The sequence below is a fragment of the Lissotriton helveticus genome, chromosome 3_1 (assembly GCF_964261635.1).
Source record: "Lissotriton helveticus chromosome 3_1, aLisHel1.1, whole genome shotgun sequence".
NCBI lineage: Eukaryota > Metazoa > Chordata > Amphibia > Caudata > Salamandridae > Lissotriton > Lissotriton helveticus.
The window spans coordinates 1,389,670,585-1,389,694,551 of NC_136061.1; the positions used below are offsets into that span (position 1 = coordinate 1,389,670,585).

General features: G+C 42.5%; 1 protein-coding gene across 1 annotated transcript in view; it reads left to right on the plus strand.

Annotated features, from left to right (window-relative positions):
* PDIA5 (protein disulfide isomerase family A member 5) overlaps nt 1–23,967 on the plus strand; it is a 1,081,671-nt gene that overhangs the window by 614,134 nt on the left and 443,570 nt on the right. The window contains exon 11 of the mRNA XM_078682031.1: nt 7,800–7,936. Within this exon, the coding sequence (XP_078538157.1) occupies nt 7,800–7,936 (137 nt within the window). The remainder of the gene's footprint in view (nt 1–7,799; nt 7,937–23,967) is intronic.

The following is a 23,967-nucleotide window of genomic DNA, read 5'->3' on the forward strand; positions in this document are numbered from 1 at the left end:
TTATAGGCAACATAATTACACTGAACTCAATGCAAGATACACTCCAAGTACCACTCAGTGCCACATAATTACACGCCACAAAATTACACTCTACTGAATACAACATACACTCCCCATATTACCTCAGTGCTACATAAGTACACGCCACATAATTACACTCTTCTCAATGCAACGTAAATACACTCCACATAATACCACTCAGTGACATATAATTGCACACCTCATACTTACACTCTACTCAATGCAACATAAATACACTTTATCTATCTGTCTATCTATCTATTGCCCTCACTCTATCTATATGTCTATCTATCACACTCACTCTATCGCCCTCACTCTATCTCTCTATCTATCGCCCTCACTCTATCTACCGCCCTCCCTCTATCGCCCTCCCTCCCTCTATCTATCTATCGCATCACCACAGCATCACTCAGCACCACCACAGCATCACTCAGGGTCACTACAACATCACTATGCGCTACCACAGCATCACTGAACGCCATACCATCACTCGTCACCACCACAACATCACTCAGCGCCACCACAGCATCAATATGTGCAACCATTCAACAACAACTGGCTCAAATATGTTCTCTCAATGTTTCAAGCTTTATTACAAATGTCACAAAAAGATGTTAATATGTCACTTCTGTTCTTGGATTTTCGTCACAATAAAATACAATGAACATAGTCTTCACAAAAGTTATTTACAAAAGCTATTGCCATTATAAATTACAATAACTTTTAAGTATTCTTTAAAAAATTAAAAGCCATTTTTATTTGTAGTATCAATACATCTAAGTCACGTGAATACAACACATATTGCATTACAAATGCTATAGGTGTCACATTTGCGAAAGTTAAAACTATTGGGATTGTAAATGACAAAGTTATTAATTTCGCTATTTTCAAAACCAACACATAAATAAAAAATGTGTAATTTACAGTACCATTAGCTCAAACGTTCCTAATGCGAGACCTATTGCATTGCAAATGCTTGTTATTCACTGCAGGTTTATCAAATGTGATTAGTCTCTCAGTTTGAACCTCTTGGATTGTAGCAAGATTTGGTCTTCTGCTATTTCTTGGGAGTCCACTGTCCTACTACCTATTATTGGCCACATGATTGTGGTTTTACCAGGTCGATGGATACAACTCTGTTCTCCTTTTTACCAGCAAGGGGTGGTAGTACTACTGATACTGTTACTAAGACTTCTTCTTGTTTCATTTAAGTCCTGTAAAACAGCCAAACGATCTTTGATATCAAAGGCGTTTTCTTCTATCACTGAAGTCTGACAATCTAAGTCCTGGATGTGCATTCTAGTACCGAACAATAGTTTGTATGGAGTGATACCTTTTAGAGAATTTCTTGGCAGATTGTTAAGACTACGTTGGACACTTGTTAAATGTTTGACCCACCCATCACCTGAACCTAATACCCTCGCCGTTATAGATTGCTTTATGTCACGTTTTTTTCTTTCCACTACCGCATTTCCCTCAGGATGGAATGGAGAAGAGTACCGCAATGCAATGCCCATGCCGGTCATGGCCTCTTTGTAAGCTCGAGAGCTAAACGCGGGACCCTGATCAGAATGTAGCATGCCAATTGCGTATGTGCCGATAAAGACTCACAAATCTTTTATAACAGTTCTGGCGTCAGCCGAGCACTGGTGTCTACATCTTAAGTGAATCTAGTCTTAATAATTATGGGAACGCATTTCTCCGGCTGGTTTTCTGCGTATAGATAGCCTGATGCTTTCTAATAAAGGTGTCTTGGCAGTAGTCTGGTCCGGTTCACAACTGCGATCTCTGTTGCAGTCTGGACAATCCTTTGCAAATTTGTAATTTTGCAGGCTCATCCCCGGCCACCAGTATTCTGATTGTAATTCTTTTAGAGATTTCACGATCTCTTGGTGCCTCAGACCCTGTCCCATGTGTGCTTCTTGAATCAAGTAAGCCCTCCGGTTCGTATTTGGAATTACTCTATCCCCCACTCCAGGGATTTGAGCAAAAGGAACGGAGTTTGCATCAATTATGTATGTATTACTGAGTGGATAGTTGAGAGGTAATGCTGCATAATCGCCTTTTAATGAGGCTTTTACTGCCAGCATGGTTTCTCCATCTATGTGTTTTTTAGAACGCTTTTTTGTGGCTACGGAAGCCGGTTGAACCGCTGCCGCTGTGGCTCTATTAGCCAATCCCTGCAACGTGTACGCCATCACGTTGATGACTCAGTGTATGTATGTATCACGTGAGTCTTTCGTAGTTCTTTCTGTAAAAGAACTACTTGTTCCCAGAGCTTTTTATACTTTATTGTGGCACCTGTGTCATCTTTGTAACCGTTTTTGATCCATGTCTGCATGTCATTATTGTAAGACTTGACGCAGTAATGCGAATCGCACACTATTAGTGTGGGGAATTCGCGATCAGCATTTTCAAGCGCCATCTTTAAAGATCTTATTTCAGCTCGCTGAGCTGTACAGTTTCTGAGTGATTCAGTTTTTGTAATTATCGGTCTGAATTTACCTAAGCGCCAGCGACCTTTAACAATCGCGCACGCTGCATTGTAAGTTTATTTTCCGACAACGTAGTGTTGTGCAAATCTGTCTGTGTAAATCACACAGGTGTATTGTTCGAGAGGCAGAATTTCGATTGGCAGAGGATATTCACTTTCGTATTCTAGATCTTCTAGTCTTTTCATTTTTGGATCAAACGCGTGTTTCACGTCTTCTGCAGCAAGAGAATTTTCCCATTGTATCCATTTTGGATCTAATGCCACTGCATTCGGAATGCGTGGTCTTGTTACTGCCTCAAGGGCTGATACTGCTGTTAAAACAGATATGCTCTTGCCTTGGGCTAGGGCTCTTTCTTTTGCTACAGCAGTTTGAACCGCAGTTAGAATTTTTTCAGTAGAACTGAATTTCATTTCAGCTTGTGTGTACAAGTGTGATTTATAAGCTATTGGTACCGTTTCTCCCTCATTAGAGGTCAGGTACGTGAATCCGCATCTTCCTGGGATGACTCGGATTACAAGGTTGCGTTCATTTGCGCGTGTTTGCAGTTTTGTTTTAGCTAACATGTCTGTTTTAATGATCTTAAAATTTCTGTGTGTTTCTGAGTCCAATTAATTGGTTTGAAATCAGGTTTTATTAATTCATAGAGAGGTTTAACCCTCTCTGCATAATTTAGAATGTATGTTCTTCCGAAATTCAGGAAACCTAGTATTGATTGTAAGTTCTTCAGCGTTTTTGGAGCTTGGAGTACAGCACATTTCTCTAAGAAATTGTCTGCTAGGATTTTGCCTTCACTTGATAATTCATATCCGAAAAACAGGACAGTTAGATGGGCAATTCGTGACTTTTTAAAGTTGAATTTGTACCCTTCAGCTGCGAACCCAAGTATTATGGTGTTCATTCTTTTCAAGTGAGTCTCCAGGTTGTTGTCTGTAAGATAGATGTCATCGACATAAGAAATGCCTCATCATCATACATTTGTAGTAACTCTGTTACCCTTGCTCAGAATAATCCTGGGCTATTCTTGAATCCCAGTGGGAGTCGACAGAATTGTTTTTGCGACCCCATTGTTGAGAAAGCAGTCAAATACCTGCTTTTAGGTGCAATGTTTTGACAAAAGATGCCATTTGAGATATGTAATGTTGTTTTATATTTTTTGCGCACGATGTTATTCATTAGTGCTGCACTGTGTGAGTTTTGTACTGCAAATGTTTTGCAGCAAGAGTTTAGGTGTCTGTAGTCCAAAACTAGACGATATGAATCGTCTGGCTTGGAGACAGGAAACAAAGGATTGTTAATTTGTGAGGTGCATGTTTCAATCACCCCCTGATATTCAAGTTGATCTAAAATCTCCCTGACTTGTTTTTTAGCTTCTTGCTTAACAGGATACTGCCTTTGGGCAGTAGGTTGATTTTTTAACTGTATTTTATGGTGAGGAGAATCATCATCCCATCCTACATGATTTTTATATAATGCAGGAGCTTGGGCCACTGCCCATTTTCTAGCAAATGTGTATTTTTTATGAATTGGAATGTGATTTGAGAAGGCAGGCATAATCATTTCTTCGCCATGAGGGCACTCCCTGACAAATCTGGTGGCCAGTCGTTCTCAGCTAACAGGATGTCATAGCCTTTCAAAAGGTTATCCCAAAAGAGACCCCTTACTTTCCTAGTCTTGTCCCCCTCTATACGTAATGTTATTTCGTATAATTTATGGGGTTTGCTAACTCTGGTGTCGGCAGTTTCCACTTGAATGTATTCATTTGTGTCCACTGTCTCCAGAAGATTCATCAAGATCTTGCGAGCTATGGTTACTTCTGCTGCGCTGTCTAGCATTGTCTGGGCCCACTCTCCGTTTTTCAGTTGTGTCCTCAGAATCCTCGGCATGTTTTATTTTAATACTAGCTACCTTCTTCTTTGGAAATTGTAATTTTTTACTTTGATGAGCAGGTTCCTTGTCTTTGGACTTGACGTGCTCTTCTTTGTGTTCTGACTGTCCTCTTCTTTCCGATTTCTGTGAGGAAGTCCGAAAAGATCGAGAGGGACGTGTATCAATATCTTGATATCTGTCAGGTTTTCTCAATTTATCCCTATCTCTAAGGTTGTATCTTTTCTCATAGGGCTCCCTCTGGGGAGACTTGCCTCCTCTTTCTGGAGATCTATCTCTCCTTTGAGGAGACCTTCCTCTGGACTGAAAACGTTTTTCTCTGGGAGTGGATTGTTTATTACCCTCCCAACTCTTTTTTGGAGTATTCAGATTATTTTTAATAAAAGTTTTATCAGGATTTTCAATTAGTTGGGGTTTTACCGGTTTCCCACCCAAACTATCTCTACCTAGTTCTTCATAGGATTTTTCCATGATTCTGGCAAGTTCAAAAGGTTGTTCTGCTATATTTGTTTCTTTCAATTTCTGCATGTATTTTATATCGTCAATTGCCAATTGAACTAATTCTCTGTACGCCTTTGTTAATTCTTTTAGTTTAACTAGTCAAGTCAAGCAAACTTTATTCGACGATTGTCATAAAAGCATATTCCACATATAAAGTTTAACTAAAAGTTCTTCACTTGACATCTTTTCAATGTCGGTATGTGGTGGGTAGCTGGCTAGAACCGGCCACGTGGTTCCTGGTCTACCTAGTGGACCGAGCCTGGTGATGTGATTTTGATGTTTTAGGGCGCCATTAAACCAGAGCAGATGCTCTTGGTATGTTAGTGGGATTTCAACGTCCTCGAACGGAGCGTATTCATCCGGAGGTTCCTCTATTTTGTAATAGTGGAAATCTTGTGTCACAGCGTGTGCTGCTGGAAAATGTATCCATGAATAGAATACCTCTGTCTGCCGATATTCATCGGCCTCTACCACAAATATCACTGTACCACCTCTTGGTGATAGTCCATTTTCTATAAGTTTAAGAGTTATAGTTCTTCTTACATTTACCGGAATGATTATAACATTCGGGTCATCATTTTGGAGACTTGTGTCATTTGCTAGGAACTGAGCTGCTATTCTAGCTCTCTCCCTTTCGTCTTCACTTTCCCCCATTTTACTGACAGAAAGTTTTGTTGCAGATCAAGTTTCAAGGGAAACAAATATTAGGTGCACACTATTTTGGAACACTGTATCCTTCAACGTTGACTAAACCAAAAAGTAATACATAGGAATCTCTTCCTACTAAGTTCCGGCGGATATTAACCTTTTACCCACTCCAGACGTCTTTTGGAGTATTTACGGGAAAAAGGGTCTGTGTGAAAAGCACGACTGAGTTACTCTAGCGTCTTGCGTTAGATTATCGCCTTACCAAACGTTGGGCGCCATGTAGTGTAGTTCTTATATTCCCAATAGGCTCTGCGCATTGGAATAATATAAACAGCAGTGTAGACATAGGACTGAGCTCATCGCGGTCTCTACTGATTATATTATACTTAATTAGTTTTGCCAGCTAGCTCAGAGGTCACTAGAAACTTTCTCGAGTAAACAAGGAGGTGTTAACTTCCCTGAATAGACAAGAAGGGATTAGCTTCTGACAACCGTATAAACATGACAACTTTGCTCCCCCAGAATAAAGAGTATATCTCTAGAGTCGTGTGAAAACAATAGACAACTATTTCACTTGGTCAATCGCGCATGCTTAGTCTCACCAGAGTGCAGAGAAATAGAGAGACAGGCGTTTTCAATAAAAGGTGTTATGTATTGAGCAGTCTTTTTTCTCATGCAAGAGAAATGAATTGCCATAGTTGCAATACTTATCATGAAGTAAAGTGCGTACAGTAGAAGGAGTATTATGAAATAATACTGTAAAAGCATTGACATGGTTTCTTAGCCATATGATACTTTAAAACGGATAAAATATATACATATATAAAAACATTGACCAACGTGCTCAACTGGTGCTTCTAATATACGCCTACCCCGGTGTACCTGACCTAAGCCTAATACGTGGGAAGGAGTAAGTAAGTTGCAGTTTAAGTCAAGTTTTTTTTTGCCAAGAATCTGAATCAAGAATTCTCTTAAGGGTTTAGTCAGCTCCGTACCTTGGTTCTAGAATGAAGGAGGTCTTGTATCTCTTTCTCAGGACTCGATTTCCTAGCAACCCGCAAGGGTGACTGGAAACACCGGAGCTGGAATTTCTCGGCAGGAGAAAAGACAGCGTCTCTCTCAGTGCGTCAAATGGGAGGGTCGGCTTCCTTCGGCTCTCGCATCAGCTGGGCATCGGGCAAGTAGATAGCCGCTCTGCTCCAAACCACCGTGTGTTTGTTTAAGGCAACGTTGGTATATTTTTACCTGAAAGGTGCCGTGTTTGACGTAAGGTTGGACATAAGACGTCACTAAGAACTAACAGTTCTTTCTGGACTCCAGGAGTTCTTGTGCAAATCAAAACAAAAGCAGGGGGAATTCCCGGGCTGCTGGAGGCTTGGTTTGTTTAAAGAACGCGTTGTACTTTCTAGGAGTCTATGTGAGTAGCCTTGCCGTATTTGGATTGCATGGGCTATGACTAGATATGGACATGATTCCTATGCCTTTATAAGGATATGTTTTATTATAACCACATAAGGGCATGAATCGGGGATATCTAATTAGGGTCCTAGATAGATTCACAACAGTAGCCCCCAATCTGCTCCCCGGGGGGCAGAAAGCCCACTAGACACCAGGGATTTTTTTATTGACATTGGGGTGGGGGCTGCCCAAAAAGGGCATGGTTATGCCCCCTCACAGAAATGTCAGTCTTTCTGGCCCCCTTAAGATCCGGTAATAAATCCCTCCTCACTCCACTCAGAGTAAGCACTGGCAGAAACGGTGGTCGGGCTTTTTCTTTTCTTGCCCCCACGCTGAGGAACAAACTGTCTTTTCATCTACGTATCACCTCTGACCATAACCATTTCCGCCAGAATCTAAAAACATGGCTGTTTGACCATTAGCCCTGTCTCTTTTATGCTGAAAATCTAAGAGTTGTCCGCCAGCGCCATGGGACCTTCGGATGATGTGTGCGCTTAAGAAATGCTCCTTGATTTGATTTGAGAACGTAGGTACATCACGTTGCCAGCTTTTCTAAGGGCACCCTTCTGGTTTGTACTCAATTAAGCTACTTTCCCTCCTCTAAACAGTATTGCACTTTGTAACGATTTTAGATTAGTGCAAGTTATTAATATTATTTTGGCTCCGAGGTGAAAGTGACAAATATAATGTTGGCAATCTCTTTTTAAAGGTTTGTTTCCCTTGATTAATTAGTACATGTATTCAAAGTTTCATAGGCAAAGTGTCTCAGATGTAATTTTTCTTTTTCTACAGCCCGCAGGCCCCCCAACCACAGGCTCCAGAGGTCCCTTGGGCAGAAGAGGACAGTTTGGTTCATCATTTGACGGACGGCGATTTTGATGACTTCTTAAAGGATCACCCATCAGTGCTCATTATGTTCCATGCACCGTGTAAGTAACGGAATGTAAAGTCTTAAAAGTCAATATCACACAGGTTCTTGCATCACTTAACATAGCTGCAACATTCTCTCACTGAAACAAAATGCCCTTTCTTGGCACAGGCCTACATTGACTTTGTGTTTGATTGCCCTGATGTTTGTCCTTAAATATCATTTTTTTTAAATTTTATTTGGCGGTGCAATACAGCATTTAATTTAAAAAAGTATAGATTTATCAAAAAGAATAGATCTCGCTTACACGGTGTATCACATAATCCATCCACATCAATTACAGTAAATAACAACAAACCTTTATAAATTATATCCACTATGCAATATGGCCAAAAATGAAAACTCCAATTCTTCCAAATCTCCCCTCTTAAAATGTTTCCTAATGTCCCTGATCTTTAATTCGCAACAAAAATAGACCCTAATTTATAAATTACTTCGCCCTACCCAGTCTTTCAGAGAACGCCCTCTCTCTCTCTCTCTCTCTCGCCCTGACCTTTTTCACTTTCTCTAGGCATTTCAAAAACAGGGAACCACCTTGGATTTCCACTTTTGTAGGAGTAATGATAGTGCCCCCAGCATCAAAATAAATAATAGTTCCTGATGTATCACTGCAAAACCTAACAAGGTGCATTAGCCCTTAGGTGCGAGCACTGGATTTTGGGGAATTTGTATTTGCAGCGGAGTCTCTAAAAATGCTCCAAAACTCTGTACACGTGCTGCAGTTCCATATTATGTTTACCCAATCTCTACTGTTGACCACATTACACCTAAAACATTAATTAGGACATTTAGTATTTATCCCATTGAATTCTTATATATTAACTATTTTGCAGAATAATTGCATTTAACGAAAGTTGGCCCCCAGCATTTATTACGCAGCCTTATTTTCTTTAAGAAGGCGGGTAGGTTGATTGAATTTGCTACTCCTTTCTATCTAATGAGGCAGTGGCTTCTAGCCTGTGGTCCAGGGCCCCTGGGAGTCTGCAAAGTCTCCTCAGGGGGTCAGCGACTACTTAGAAAATGTAATAATATTAACTGATTAATAAATTGTATATAAATAAAGAAGCTAAATGTACAATTGAAACATTTAAAACGTGCTGTAAATGTGAAGGAATTTGAAATTGGAGGCTAAAAATTAAATTAATATAGTAAGGATGATGTGTGACCCCAATTGAATTTAGAAAAGCTCCAACCTGTCTATTAAAATAAAAAATATATATGTGTATATGTGTTTGCAAATTGAATAAAATGGGTCAGCATTTGTGTATTTGTTTGAATGCTTTTTTTCTACATTTTTTGTGTCGTGTTTTGCAGTTCAAATCATCGACAATGCTTACTTAGGCAGGGGTCCCTGGTTTTTGGTTTCCATAATGACTCAGTGGGGGGTCTCCGGATTCCAATATTGATTCAGTGGGGGTCCGCGGGTTTCAGTAATGATTAAGTGCAGGTCCCCATTAGTCAAAAGGTTGAGAACCACTGTAATAAGGTTTAAGGATTACTAAGCTCTGAGGCATAGTATAAGGCCCTATAAGACATCTGTAGCCAAATTATATCACTCCTGCTCTGTACTTCAATCTCATTCCAGGTTTTCCCCTTATTCTTAGCTAGAAAGTCCTCTAATTTCACAAAACCATTAACCTTCCACCTAGCTACAATTGCAGGGTCCATAATATATAAATTCTCCCATTTGAGTTGATCCACATAGGTCTCTGAATTCACATAGGGAATATCATCCATTCTGTAAAATTGTGCTCTTCTTTTAAAAAACCTTTGTCACATCTTGTATCTAATTTGTTTGGGGGCACATGGATAGCCTTAAAATATATCTAATTAGACTTTCTTTTAAGATTATGGGCCCGATTACGATGTCGTAGGAGACTGCTCCGACCCTTGGTCGGAGCCGTTCCCAAGGCATCGTAATTGGCTGTTCGTATTGCTTTCCGACTGACCCATTTTGATGGGGTCGGTCGTAAAGGAATCCGCACCGGATTTCCGAATGGCCTCCAACGGGTTCAGAGAGCCGTTAGCCACTCGGAAAGCCTCCAGTAATTCCTCAGCCGGCTCCTTCGCCGGAAGGATTTCAGTGGCAGATTCCAACAGCCTTTCTGTGCCAGCCTTTCCGACACAGAAATGCTGTGGGAATCTGACTTTGAGGGCCCCCAGCAGGGCCCCTACCAAACATCCAGATGGTGGCCTACAGGGTACCTATGTGCCCCCCTGTTGATCCCTGCACCAGTTGACAGGCCCTTTAAGGTGCCTGCCACGAGGGTGCAGGGATGAACTGCACCTCAGCTCTTTACAATGAGAGCATGCATTCCGATCGGAATGCATGCTCCCATTGTAAAGAATAGGAATGTGACCAAACAGTGTTCGGTCACATCCTAAATGCTGGGTTGGGACCGATAACAGCAGGTTGTTCTGTCCCAGTTCCCAAACGATGTTTGACGGACTTAGGTCCGTCCAACATCGTAATCAGGGCCTATGTCGAATCATTCTACAGATGGCTGCGTAAAATACAGGTTTTACTAAACCTATGTCCGTAGTGTGCAAAATCCGCCAAATAATAGGACTTCAAACTTGGAAGAACCAAGCCTCCCTCCTCTGTGCTCCTAACTAAAGTGCTTAGTGCTAATCTTAGGTTGGAACTGCACCACAAAAAGGATGAGATCATAGAGTTTACATGTTTAAAAAAGCTAGAATATATAAAACATAAGGTGCAGCAGTGAATACAAAATGTAATAAAGGGTGGATTGTCAATTTTATTAGAGTCACTCACCCTAGATATTGCTTAAAATAAACTTTTTATTAACTTTATATCCTCCTAGATGGTGCAATGCTGAAACAATTTCACATGCTGTCTCCTGCACTTCTACTTTTTGAGGACAGCAATTGCATAATGTTGTTAGCACACAGCTTAATTTTTGCCATTTGAGGAATTGGAACATGAATTGTTTTATCATTCTGAATGGCTAAGGCTTCAATAAAAAACAAAAAGAACCGGCGAAAGAGGGCAGCCTTGCCCTGTTTCGCGCAGGACCTTATAGACCTTATAGGCCCAATTGCCAATTTGTTAAAAATCACTTTAGCTTCACCTTTAGTGTACATTTTATTTATAAATTTTGTGATCTGGGCAGTGAATCTAAATCTCTCTAGTGTACACTGAAATGTTTTCCAGACCACAAGATTGAATGCCTTTTCGGTATCGAATCAAAAAAAATTGCATCCGGTATCTAATTTATGGCAATCATGTCCAGCGCTTCTATTAAATAATTAGTATTGGTACCGATCTTCCGACCTGAAACAAAATCATTTTGGTCCCTGTGAATAAACTTGGATGCTACTCTATTACATCTATTAGCTCCTAACTTCATTGGGATTTTAGTATCTGTGTTAAAAGCATTATTGGGCAATAAGAATTTGGGTCCTCTGAGTCTTTGCCTTTTTTTTAAAAGCGAACTACATTCAGTAGACTAGGGTGGCGGCGATAACCCTATTAAAATAGTTGGCGACTTCTAATAAATGAGAATTTAAAATGTCTCCAAAAGCTTTAAAATCCATCTCAACCACACACTATGTCCCAAGGGAGGCATTTCACCAACTCCTCCAACTCTAGCAGGGAATAAGGGATGTTCATAAACCTGCAGTCCTCCTCTAATAATACTTGGATCGGAACAAGAGTGAAAAAATTATTCATTTCCGACATATTAATATTGGGGAAAAACTATTAATGATTCCAAAATGCTCTAAAAAAATAGCATAAATGTCTTCCTCAGCGGTAGTGCATGTCCCTGTTCTGGGGCACTTAACCATGCTAATCAGGTTATTTACAGCCCTCTCTCTGTCTTGCCATACCATAAATATTCCCACAAAGACACTCTCCCTTTAGATATTTTGCAAGCAAGTAGAATTTTTCACATAGTTCTTAACATAATAATGCTCCCGAAGGGCAGTTTTCGCTTCCTCTAACGCTTTCCTGTTCTCATCTGTGCTTTGTACTGAGAATTTGTGATACTCATATTTAATCAGTCTTCAGTCTTTCTTCTTATTCTTTCAGAGTTTTAGTTCAAGCTATGTTCTAGAAATCACATATCATTGTATGCCAGTTTCCATGCCATCCCACCATCCCATACCATATTAACTGCAGCCCTACCTTTATTTTTCTTTGAAAAAAACCACTCAATCTCCACTCTACATGCCCCAATCCAGTTTTCATCCTCCAGACAGACTTTATCTGAAATAGACACGTTAGTGATAGATTCCTTACCTTAGAATATCACCAGGCGTCAGACTGGATCCGGAAAGTTTTTGCTAGCAGTACCTCTGCACGTCAGTAGGTGGCGTTGTGCGGCTCCGTGTCTGTCTCTGGCATCGTAAGCGCCGAGATGACGTCACGGAGACTACTTAGGTGCCACCAATGCGCGCTGACGTCATTTTTTTCTTTTTCTGCGCCAGTAAGCGCAGATCCAGTTAGAGCACGAACCATAGTCACTTTTTGACTGCCTTTTTTGGGACTTTTGTCTCTTGTGGGTCTTCTCTGGTGCACGGTTTTAAGTCCTGCGGAGCCTGCTGTCGCAATATGTCAGTGGCAGACCCCCACGACGTCTGTCACTACTGCCATGAGCGCGACCACGACTCCCGGTCCTGTTTGGACTGTGGGCCATGGCCCCGAAGGCCTTGAGGGAGTGGCGCCGGAAGTTGCTTGAGGTCCGGCACTCTTCCCAGTGCCGTTCACAGTCCAGGGGCCGTTCTAGAGAACGCTCGCGGGGCCACCATCATCGCTCCTCGGGCTCAAAGTCTTCAACCTCGGATTCGGGTAAGAGACGACACAAAAATAAGTCGAAGAAGCATTGTCACTCTCTGACGTTCCCCCGTCGGTCCCCGGATGCGGACGAGGGGGACAGGGGTTCTGCCCCTGGGGCTTCTTCGGAGCCTGGGAGTCCCGTGGCCTACCGGCCTTACCCGGGTCTGTCGGTGACTCCCGCACAGGTGCAAGAGTTTCTTGCTGCCATCGGAGCCACTGCTGCCGTTTAATGACGCCCTCACTGACGTCTTGCTGGGCACCTGGTCACAGCCGGCCACTGGGGCCCCCTGTGGAAAAGAACGTCGCCAGGCGTCATCACGCAGCGCTGGGTGACCCTTCCTTTTTGACGACTCATTCTACGCCCGAGAGTCTTGTCATTCAGGCTTCGTCGTCCCAGAGTGCCTTGTCCACGGCTCCGTCAGATAAGGACTCTAAGAGGCAGGAGCTTGGGGCTGCGGTCGGTGAATACTGCATGTCTATTGGGCCGCTATTCCCACGCGGTGTGGGATACCGTTGCTCAGGTGTTACCTCAGTGTCCTGAAGAGGTCCAGGCTGTGCTGTCCCAGGCTGTGGCCGAGGGTAAGGTCGCGGCTAAATTTGCCATTCGGTGTGGCTTACACACCGTGGACTCCCTTGGTAGGGCAATTTCCACGACTATGGCGGTTCATCGCCATGCCTGGTTGCGATCTACCATGTTCTCACCAGACGTCCAGTGCTCGCTCATGGACATGCCATTTGATGGCACTCACCTGTTTGGTGATAAGGCCGAGTCCTTGTGTCTTTCCACCACGCTTCTGGCCACTTCTACTTTTCATTCCTTTCGTGGTCAAGGAAGGGGCACTCCTGCCCGCTCGTTCAGACAAAAGCCTGCAGGGGCTGGCGTGAGAGTTAGTCTACCTCAGCCCCTGCAACAGCCACCTCGAAGCCTTCCTAGTCTGAGCTTCGGGATGCATCCTACGCCAGTGGGCAGCAGGGTTCGACATCCGCTTCCCCATTGGCGTTCTGTCACTTCCGACAAGTGGGTGCTGCAACTCATCCGGATGGGTTACTCCCTCCCCTTCTAGTCTACCCCCCACCGCCATGCCACCTCAGTTCCACCGCATGTCGTGGGATCACTCCGCGCTTCTCCAGCAGGAAGGTATGGCCATCTTGGTCAAGGGGGCCATCAAGCGCGTTCCTGTGCCAGAAGTAGGACGTAGTTGTTATTCCCACTACTTTCTGGTCCCCAAGAAGGACAAAGTGGGCTTGCGCCCCATCTTGGACTTCAGGGACGTCAATCTCTTCCTCCGGAAGGAGAAGTCCAAGATGGTGACTCTGGCTAAGGTCTTGACTGCCCTCGACTCTGGAGACTGAATGGTAGCGTTGGACATGCAGGACGCCTATTTTCACATCCCCACCCTGCCGGCCCTCCAGCGTTCCCTGTGGTTCACGGTAGGCCAGCAGCATTTTCAGTTAGCCGTGCTCCCCTTCGGCATTACCAGCGACCCTCGGGTGTTCACGAAAGCGATGGCAGTGGTCGCAGCTCACCTGCGCAGGTCAAGGGTGTCAGTCTTCCCCTACCTCGACGACTGGTTGTTGAAGGCGGGCTCGCCCCAAGCAGTCATCAACCACCTTCAGACTACGGCCGCCCTCCTGCATTTGCTGGGGTTCTCAATCAATGTGCTGACGTCACACCTGAGTCCCTCTCAGAAGCTGCCCTTCATCGGAGCAGTTCTGGATTCAACGTGGTTTCGGGTTTATCCTCCCGAGCAGCGAGTCGGGATATTCAGGCTATGATTTCGATCTTTCAGCCTCTATCCTGGGTTTCGGTCAGGATGACTCTCCGGCTCCTGGGCCTGATGGCCTCCTGCATCCTGCTAGTGCAACATGCCAGATGGCATATGCGGGCTCTGCAGTGGGACCTGAAGTTCCAGTGGGCGCAGCATCAGGGCAACCTGTCCGATCACTTCCAGATCTCGGAGGGCACTGCACCACAGTTGCAGTGGGGGCTCACAAATCGCAATTGGGTCACTGGCAGATCACTCTCCCTTCCCCAACCGGAGCACACATGGTGACGGACTCATCCCTCCTTGGATGGGGAGGCCACTTGAGAGAGGCGGAGATCAGAGGCCTCTGGCGGAGTCCAGGCTCCATATCAACCTTTTGGAGCTTTGGGCGATCCAACGTGCACTGAAGGCATTCCTCCCCTCTGTCCGGGGAGGTGTGGTGCAGGTGTTCAAAAACAACACCACCGCCATGTACTATTGCAACAAACAGGGCTGGTGGGGTCCCTGGACCCTATGTCAGGAGGCTATGCGCCTCTGGACATGTCTGGAACCAATGGTCTAAAACAATGATTTCTTATTTTTTTATTCTGTGCACCACCGCGCTGTTTCAACTGTCATATTGGAATACATTTGAAGAGTATTCATTTTGTGTTGTGCTCCTTTTCTTTTATGGCTTTAGCCAGGACCTTTTCTTTAGCCCTATAGTGTGCAAAATTGATTGATATATTCCAAGGTACTTGGCATTAGGCGAAATGTGTGATGGCACTCTATGAACCCGCATTATAGTCAAATCCTGAGTGAAAATGGAAAAACAGAAGTTGGACTCATACTAACATCCTTTCTTGCACCCCACACGCCTCAAATTAGTTTGCCTAGAATGATTTTCCATCTGCTCCTGCTTTTTGTAGAGGGACTTGGGGCCTGATTATGAGTTTGGCGGTGTGGGAGGAGCCGCCACACAACGGCCCAGCTCCCCCACCACCAAACCTCCCTGCTGCCGCCCGCCAAATTGTGAGTTATCTTGTGGTCTGGCGATCCTTTGGCGTTCCAACAGCGGTGCCTGTTATAAAGGCACTGTAAAGGGAGCGCCAGAGTCCGTTCCTGCAGGACATGGACTGTAAAGTCCATACAGTGCAGTAAAGGGGGTGCATGCAGATAGGGGGAACACCATGTGCCCCCCTGCATGCCTCTCATGGCCCTAAGGGAACAGAGGACCCTGTAGGCCCCCCTAAATTTACTCACAACCACCCTTTTCATGGATGGTTGTGAGGAAACTCGTAATACGCCAGCATATTGCGGCATATTAGACTACTGTGATTGCGGACCCGTGACTGTTGCAGCGGTCCTATTGTGTTCAGACTGCCATACTTGTAATACTGTAGTCAAACCACTATTGTGGTGGTAGCCGCCACGCTACAGCTGGTTTGGCAGTTTTATGGACTGCCACACTTGTAATTGGACCCTTAATCTCTTTCTCCAGCTGCATATTTTGACAAGAGACAACCTTTAATGTATCTTCACAGGCATTGATACGATGTTCCAATTCTTCACATCAGTCTATAAACTGGGTCATTTTCCCTTCTATGTTCCCATGACTCTGTTTACTAAATCTGTCTGTTGCTGCCTCAGACATTTAATTTTCCCAAGAACTTCAAGCAAGAGCATCAAAGGGCCGACAACATCAATTTCTAGACACAATGAGAACCCAAAAGGGCAGGTTCTCTCAATTGTATTTGCAGTCGAGTACTGCACCGCCATGCCTGATTAGTCTGGTGTTCCGATTTGGCATAGCTGAGGTCTTGCCCCATTCTGTAGTCCTGGTAAAATATTGATATTATTTCCAAGCTGTCTTCTCCTTTTCTTGCCTCAAGGTTGCTTCCACAAGGGTGAAGGTGGGTCTAGGTTCTCCTGAACTGTCAGTAACATCAGATATACCACTATACCCAATTGTATTTAATACATTGGCTGCCATCCCCCGGGGCTCTTTAGATGTATGCAGCTCACACTATTGCTTAGTGTTGCCCTGCGACAAATATTTCTTTCCTCACCTCTTGCACTGCTGCTTTTCTGCCTTGATCTTCTAATACTGGGTTATCACCCAGAGTGACAGTTTGATCTAAGGAGTAAGTGCTTTTATCCATAGTCTGTACCAATTGTGAGGAAGGCCTTGGAGTGAAAAAAACACAATCAACAAACAGATGAAGCAGTTCGAGTAGGTAACACCGTCTCACTTGACCCCCAGGAATTTTGCTGTAGAGCGTAAGAACTCGAGGCCGATTTGGTGGAAATTGCCTGTTGCTGCTTGCCGTTCTTCATGCCTCTAATCTTAGGCCCCTGGGGCAGCTTCTCCTGTGTCGAATTTTTGTGAGGCAGGGCTGGGTATTATAGATATTTCATATATTTATCGCAGGCTTCACAGAATGACTAAGAATGGAGCCCTCAATATATGTTCAGTACCACTTAGAATGGGCAGGCATCCAAAATATATTGAAATTGAGGCACTTGATAATATAAATAAAATTGGTGCTAAATAGTTTCACCACCTCACAACATTAACCTCTGTCCGCCAACCTGTAAGCCTGCTACAGCCAAAGATGCCTCTGGCATACCAAAAACTTGTTAGATATCTTTTGGGGGGCAGTAGATGTCCAAGAGTCCTACTCCTGCCGAGTGGAAAAGCGCGTATCTCCTATCAGCTTCTGCTCCTTATGCAAAAATAGCCTTCAGGCCCTAACACTACTCACTGAAGATTCAGTCATCGAAGTTACGGTAACTATTGCCCATTGCTGCTCCTCCTTCCGCTCTGTCTCCAACTTTACAACTCCACTGATGGCACTGCTCGCTTTGGTCTTATTGCTCTGAGCCGCCTGAATCCTGCAACATCTCTGCTCTGCATTTCCCTGCTCGATACGGCACCCCACAGCACACTCGAGCAAATCCACGTGAGCCGGTTGCAGCATCATGCTTAGCTATGACCAGTTATAGTTTAGTTTTATTTATTTATGATAACGGAACTCTGTCGAGATCCACATAACAGTTTATCAATAAAAAGAAAAAACGACATTAATTACATACTTAAATAGAAATGTCAGTACAATGTTAAAAAACATTTAAAGAAAGAAAACAGTTTAAAGCAAAACATTTCGTTTGGGGGATTAAACATAGCTACAATGAAATCATAAGCAGTAAAAATACCCAACTGAAAACACAGAGGTTTTAACCATTTACGTCTGTGTACCATAAGGGCTGGGCAAACAAAAACAACATGGTATAGATCCTGGGAATAAAGTTTACAAAAATCACAGATATCTGTACCACCATGCCATTTAAACAATAGACAATTCAATGGAAGTAAATCATATCTCAACAAAAGAATAAATCGCCTAACTGCATGAGGAAGATTCCAACCTAAATATGGCTGAAGTTTTTTAATTTCACAAGAGTTACCGAAGGGGAACATTCCTCTCTTAGATTTTCGGATCATACTGTCAGCTCTAAAACTCAACTCCCAAGACGTAGTCTTTAAAGATAACTTTAGTTGGGGAGCTGATAATGTAAAAAGACTTTGTTCATCTATCTGTAATAAAGAAATTGCCTGTCTAAAGTTCCTTACTATAGAGGAGTAGACATTATAGGAACCCAACAACTCATTTTTTATTTGAAACCTCAGGGAGCCAGGCTTTCCTTCAGCTATATTAAAAACCCAACGCACCACACTCGCTACTGCCTGGGACCGTGCACTGCGCAAACCAAATTCTTGTCTTAACGAAGACGTAGAGCTTGCAGTATTTACAGAGGCTAAATTACGAAGAATTCTTCCTTCAATAGAATCCAAGAATTTCCAGCATGCCATGTCCACTATTTCCAGTCCGTAGATTAGGGATGCGGGGATTTTTGCCCGATAGACTTCGAGCTATATGGAAAAATGCCTCCGACCTGTCGCTTTGTATAAGGAGATAAGACTCTTCCCTTGAGCGAGAGCTTTCCTACCATTTTTCTCTGTATGGGTTTTTTCTGATAGATTACTCGTGACTATCTTCCCAAGAAAAGGGTAGGATTTAACTACTTCTAGTCTTTCACCCCCGACAGACCAGTAATAATCGTTGTATTTCGGTTTTCTCCTTCCACAGAAGCACATTATTTTACTTTTTGAGGTATTAATTTTTAAGAAATGGGCCTCGGAGTAGGAGTTCAAACCTTTTAAACGACTATTCAAACCCTTTGGGGTGAGATCCAGAATTAAAATATCATCGGCATACATTAAGCATGCAATGGGTGATCCCCCTAATACAGGGGCAATACCATTGCTAGTAGATAATATGGCTTTAGGTAAATCAGCAATGTATAGGGAAAATAACAGGGGCGCCAACAGGCAGCCCTGTTTAAGCCCATTTTTGGTAGGTATTATCCTGGAAAGTCCTCTATCACCACCCATTAAAACTCTGCACCAGGTGTCTGTATGGAGTGCGATAACTAGTTTCAATAAGCTCGGGGGCATTCCTAACTTTATTAGCTTACTCCAAAGCAAAACTCTATCCACCTTATCAAAGGCCGTAGAGAAGTCAATAAATGCTCCATAGATACCTCCTCTACGGACTGTGACATATTTTTCGATCAAGATTTGGAGAGCGGTAAGATTATCTAAGGTACCGTGTTGTTTTCTAAAGCCGGTCTGCTCTAGGGGGAGAATTGCGAACATGGTCACCCAGTCATTTATAGAATTCAATAGACATTTGGTGAAAACCTTGCCTATGGCGTCTAGGAGAGCTATTTGTCTATAGTTTTCAGGTGAATCCCTGACGCCCTTTTTGTAGATAGGGATTAACAAACTCCCTTTCCAAGAGTGTGGAACAATGCCATTAATATAACAAGCTTTAAAAACAGGGTATAGAATTTTCCCCCATAAGGCACTATGAGTTTTTAATACTGAAATTGGAATTTCATCTGGGCCTAAGGCACCGGACGAGCGGAGAGCTTTAATTGCGGCTTCAATTTCTAATTCAGAAGGAGGATCATAAGGAAATAAATCTTCCTGCAATTTATTGAGGTCAAACTGCTCACCATTACTACTATATAGACCCTGAACAAAATCTACCCAAGTCTGCTCATTTATTGATATCGGAGAAGGTCTGGATCTCACCCCACAACCCTCCCCGATTAATGACCAGAAGGTCTTAGTTCGACCACTCTTAGCTGCTTCACGAAGTTTACACCAAAGAGCGTCTTCCTTCTCACATTTTAATCTGACCTTCAACCTATTTCTTCTCCTCCTCAAAAGTAAGATTCTATGTCTACGGTCTGGGGTGGGGAAAAGGTATTGGGCCCTTACCAATTTATTTATTTCCTTATTTAAATTAAGAAGATCAGAAGGAATTTTGGGCGTTACCTTAGCTGTTAGAGGCTTTTGAGCTTTTAGTTTTAAGATTTGTAAAAATGACGTAAAGCAGCCTAGTTCTCTGCCTTCCCATAAAGTTAAGTTATCTACTGCATATTCTAGTAAATTGGACAGATTTTTAATAGTCCCGGAATTCCAGTAGCACTTCCTGTTTTTAATATCAAAGTTCAATAGATCATCCCCGATTTTCCATTGATCTTTTTGAAAAGATGATACATTCAACTTCAAAATCAAAACATTATGATCACTAAGATCGGTAGCTAACACTATCAAGTCCTTCAAGAAACTAAAAAATGTGCTATCGACTATCACGTAATCCAAAATCGAACCACCATTCCCTGATTTATGTGTTAGATGAGCAGGGCTGTCAGAGGAAAACCTCCCATTGGCTATAACACAATCTGCCTCGATTAAGCTCTCCAGGATTAATTTCCCTCTTTTATTTGTTTTAATGTTCTTTGGGAATATGGCTTTAGGTATCTGGAACATTTCCTCCTTTGCTTTATTTCTAAATAACTCTAAAGCTCCATTGGATATTTTAGCATTTAAATCTCCCACCAGTATAATATATGGGGGAGAACAAGATTCCTGTAAGTTGAGAATAAAAGAGCAGATCTTCTTAATACCACAGTTATAGTTTAGGTCAGGAGGTAAATAAGCATTTATTATTATGACTGATTTGTTCGAACCATCATTCACAAAATTTGTTAAAGTGATCGCCTGGAATAATTTGTTCAAATCTACAAAATGGGTATAATTCCACTTAATTTTGTTTGATAAAAAACAAGCTAACCCACCTTTCGCTCGGCCTCTAATAGAGGGAGTGGCACTACTCTCCAGCACATAATAATCTTTCACAACCGGTAAGTTCCCTATCAGCCAGGTTTCCTGTAAGCAGATTATATCTGCATCTAAAGAGTTTAAAAATAGCAATTTATCGGAACTCTGGGTTAAACCAGCAACGTTCCATGAAATTATTTTTAAATTATCGCTAAAGATTAGGATTTACTCCGGATGAAAGACCCGATTTATTTGACAGAATAGAGGGTAGCCAACTCCACTCAAAATCGGCATCTTTTACCCTAGTTTGTTTTAATGGGAGCGGATTATTAACTGTCACTTGCCGCTTATTTTTTAGTATCCGTATTTTCAACTCTTCAGTCTTTACAGGAAGACTGTCCGAAGAATAGGCTTTTAACCCCTGATAGGTTAACAATCCTTGGCAATTTTGGCCGACTATTTTGACCGGTATGAAAGTATCAACATCGATTCCTCTTATTTGAAATTCTTCTGCCCACTGAAGAATATGATTTAATACCAATTTAGAATAAAATTTCACACGAGCTATCTTTCCATTTTTCGAAGTTATTAGTTTTACAACGTCTATATCTGCCGATTGTATTAATTTTAGACTCTCTATTTCCTGAAAACAATTAACTAGTACAGATCTATTTAAAATAAGATCTGGATCAAAGATGGGAATAAAATCAAGAAAGAGAGTATCTACATGTTCTCTAGTCTTGGGGCCTGTCTTACATGTAGTTTCAGGTACAACAACTTGTGAAAAAGGGATAGCCAAGGGATCAAAAGTTGCTCTTGAAGCAGAATCAGAGGCAGGAATTAAGTTTAAATCATTTACAATAGTACGCTGAACATCAGAATATTGCTGATTTGTATGGCATATTAGTTCTTGTTGTACTACTGTAGAAATTACCTTTGGACTTGCCACTTGCTCATGCGATAAATTAAGATCCGAATCCACAAGATTGGAGTTGTTCATTAGAGAATCTTTAACATTTTCAAAAATAATTTTCCGTTGCCTCTTTTTGTAAAATCTTCGATTTAATTTTCTTTTTTTCCCTCGTTGTTTTTTAGATACTATTATTTCGGATTTATTCTCTTCTGATGGAGGAGCTTTGTCCGATAGAGCCAAATGATTTAGTGTTTCTTTATTTGTTTGGGGGAAAAAAATAGGAAAGATAGGAGGTAAGGTATTACACTCTTTATTCTCCATAAGTGGAGATATCTTAATCTCTTGACTAATAAGAGCAGCACAATTGTTTTTAATTAGACTCTCATTCCTTTGGATGGAAGAATAAATCGGGGCTATAAGGTCCGTATTAGTCTTACCCAGAGGATCAGACGTAGTAGGCAGATCAGTAATTATTTTATCCTTTATTTCGTGTTGTTGTTCCTCACCTAAATTTTTAGGGGAATTTATTATTTTTGGATAGATGATATCTTCCAGTCCTGTATGATTACTCAAAAGTGCCTTTAGGATCAGGGTTACTGTATCAAAGACGTTGTCTGATCCATTTACTATTTTTTCCAAAAGCATTAAAATAGAAGAAATTAGTCGCTCTAGGGCAGTTAAAGAATCGGAGATTACGTTATTTTCTCGTGCGTATAAATTTTGTCGATCATTATCTTGATTTTGGTCGTGGGAGGGACTAACAAATAGATTCATTTCTGGGGTAGAAAAGTCAGAATTATGAGAGGGTGTGCTGCTATAAAGATGCAACACAGGAGTAGCCATAGTATCCTGTCGTGTGGTAAGATTCTGAATTAAAACTTTCTGGGACTCAAGATTAATATCAGGAAGAGTGTAGTCCTCTGGAGGAATATACAGCGGGGTAGACGAACCAGGACATATATTTTGATCATTATTTAAAAGGGGGGAAAGATTATGAGCTATTGCTATTACTGGGGAACCTTGATCTACCACATTAGTTGCCAAATTTTGGGTTTCTGGAGGGAGAACTATATCTTGTTCTTGATTCTTATAGGTTAACACCTCAGGGTGAAATGGGGCTGTAACACCTGGCGAGATACTATCTCTCTTATTAATATAGGAGTCTTGTACCTGATCTTTAGTACTAATAATGGTATTTTCAGTATTGACTTCTTCTCGATCCACTTTGTCTTTACCCTTATCCCATAGAGAATATAACTGGCATGTACTTTTTACTTGTAGAGCTGGCCCATTTCTATTTCGCAAAGGATTAGATTTGGTTTTAGAACAAGCTCTACCGACTACCACTCGCCCGGATCTTAGTTTCTTAGTAGTCATCTTATGTGAGAGGGGAATGGACAAATGTGGGTCACAATAAAATCCAATAAATAACAATAATAAAATATTGAACAATGAGGATAGTAATAAATATTATTTCAGCATTAACCTAAATAAGAAATAAAAGGGATGTGGCCCAGCCCAGCCTCTATCAGTCTCTGTCGGTCGCAGTCGGTCCCGCCCTTGTCCCGGGCTTCTCCCGGCGCCCTCCCGCGCAGCGGGACCCTTCGACTGCTATTGAGCTATTTGACCTAAGGGGGGAGGAGCTAAGGGGGGAGGAGCCGGCAGGGAGAGCGCCCCAGCTGGTCTCAATTTGGGGAGGTTGCTGGCGCTCCTGGGACAGGTAGTCCTGCGCCAGCAACAGCTCGCAGCCCTGCTTCTCTCTCTCTCCCTCGTGAGGCTGTGAGTCCGCCTTCCTCGAAGCGGGACCTGCGGAGCGGGTACCGCAAGAAGTGGGTTGAAGGAAATTAAAACAAAAGGCTCTGCAAGATGTAGCAACAGCGTCCAAGGCAGAGAGGAATCCACCGGTGAGTTGAGGGTGAAAGGCTTAGCTATGAAGAATCCCCGTGAACTCAACATCCAGCACGCCAAAAATGCCGAACAAGGAGCACAAGATCCAGCTCTGTGCTGTTAGAGCATGGTGGCCGTGGGCTTTGGCCACGGAACCAGAAGTGAAGGCATGCTACTGGGTCGGCTTATCATCCATTTCAAGACCACCCTTCTATATCAGTGCTGCTTGCTGGCCCCTGAGATCCAACAATAATCACATTGGAATTTTTCAGTGTGTTTAATGAATATGTTTTCACTTGCACTTTTTCTTTGGGTCTTCAGCATGGACAGTAGAATTTTTTTGAACCATAGCCTGTTCTTGAAATCTCTTGTCATAGTCTGTTTTGTTCACGGACTTCTATTGCAGCTGAAACTATTCTGTTATCTGAGGATCTTTTTATTACTTTCATGGGCTAAGCAAGTTTGCTCAATATAAGACCATCTTATGTCT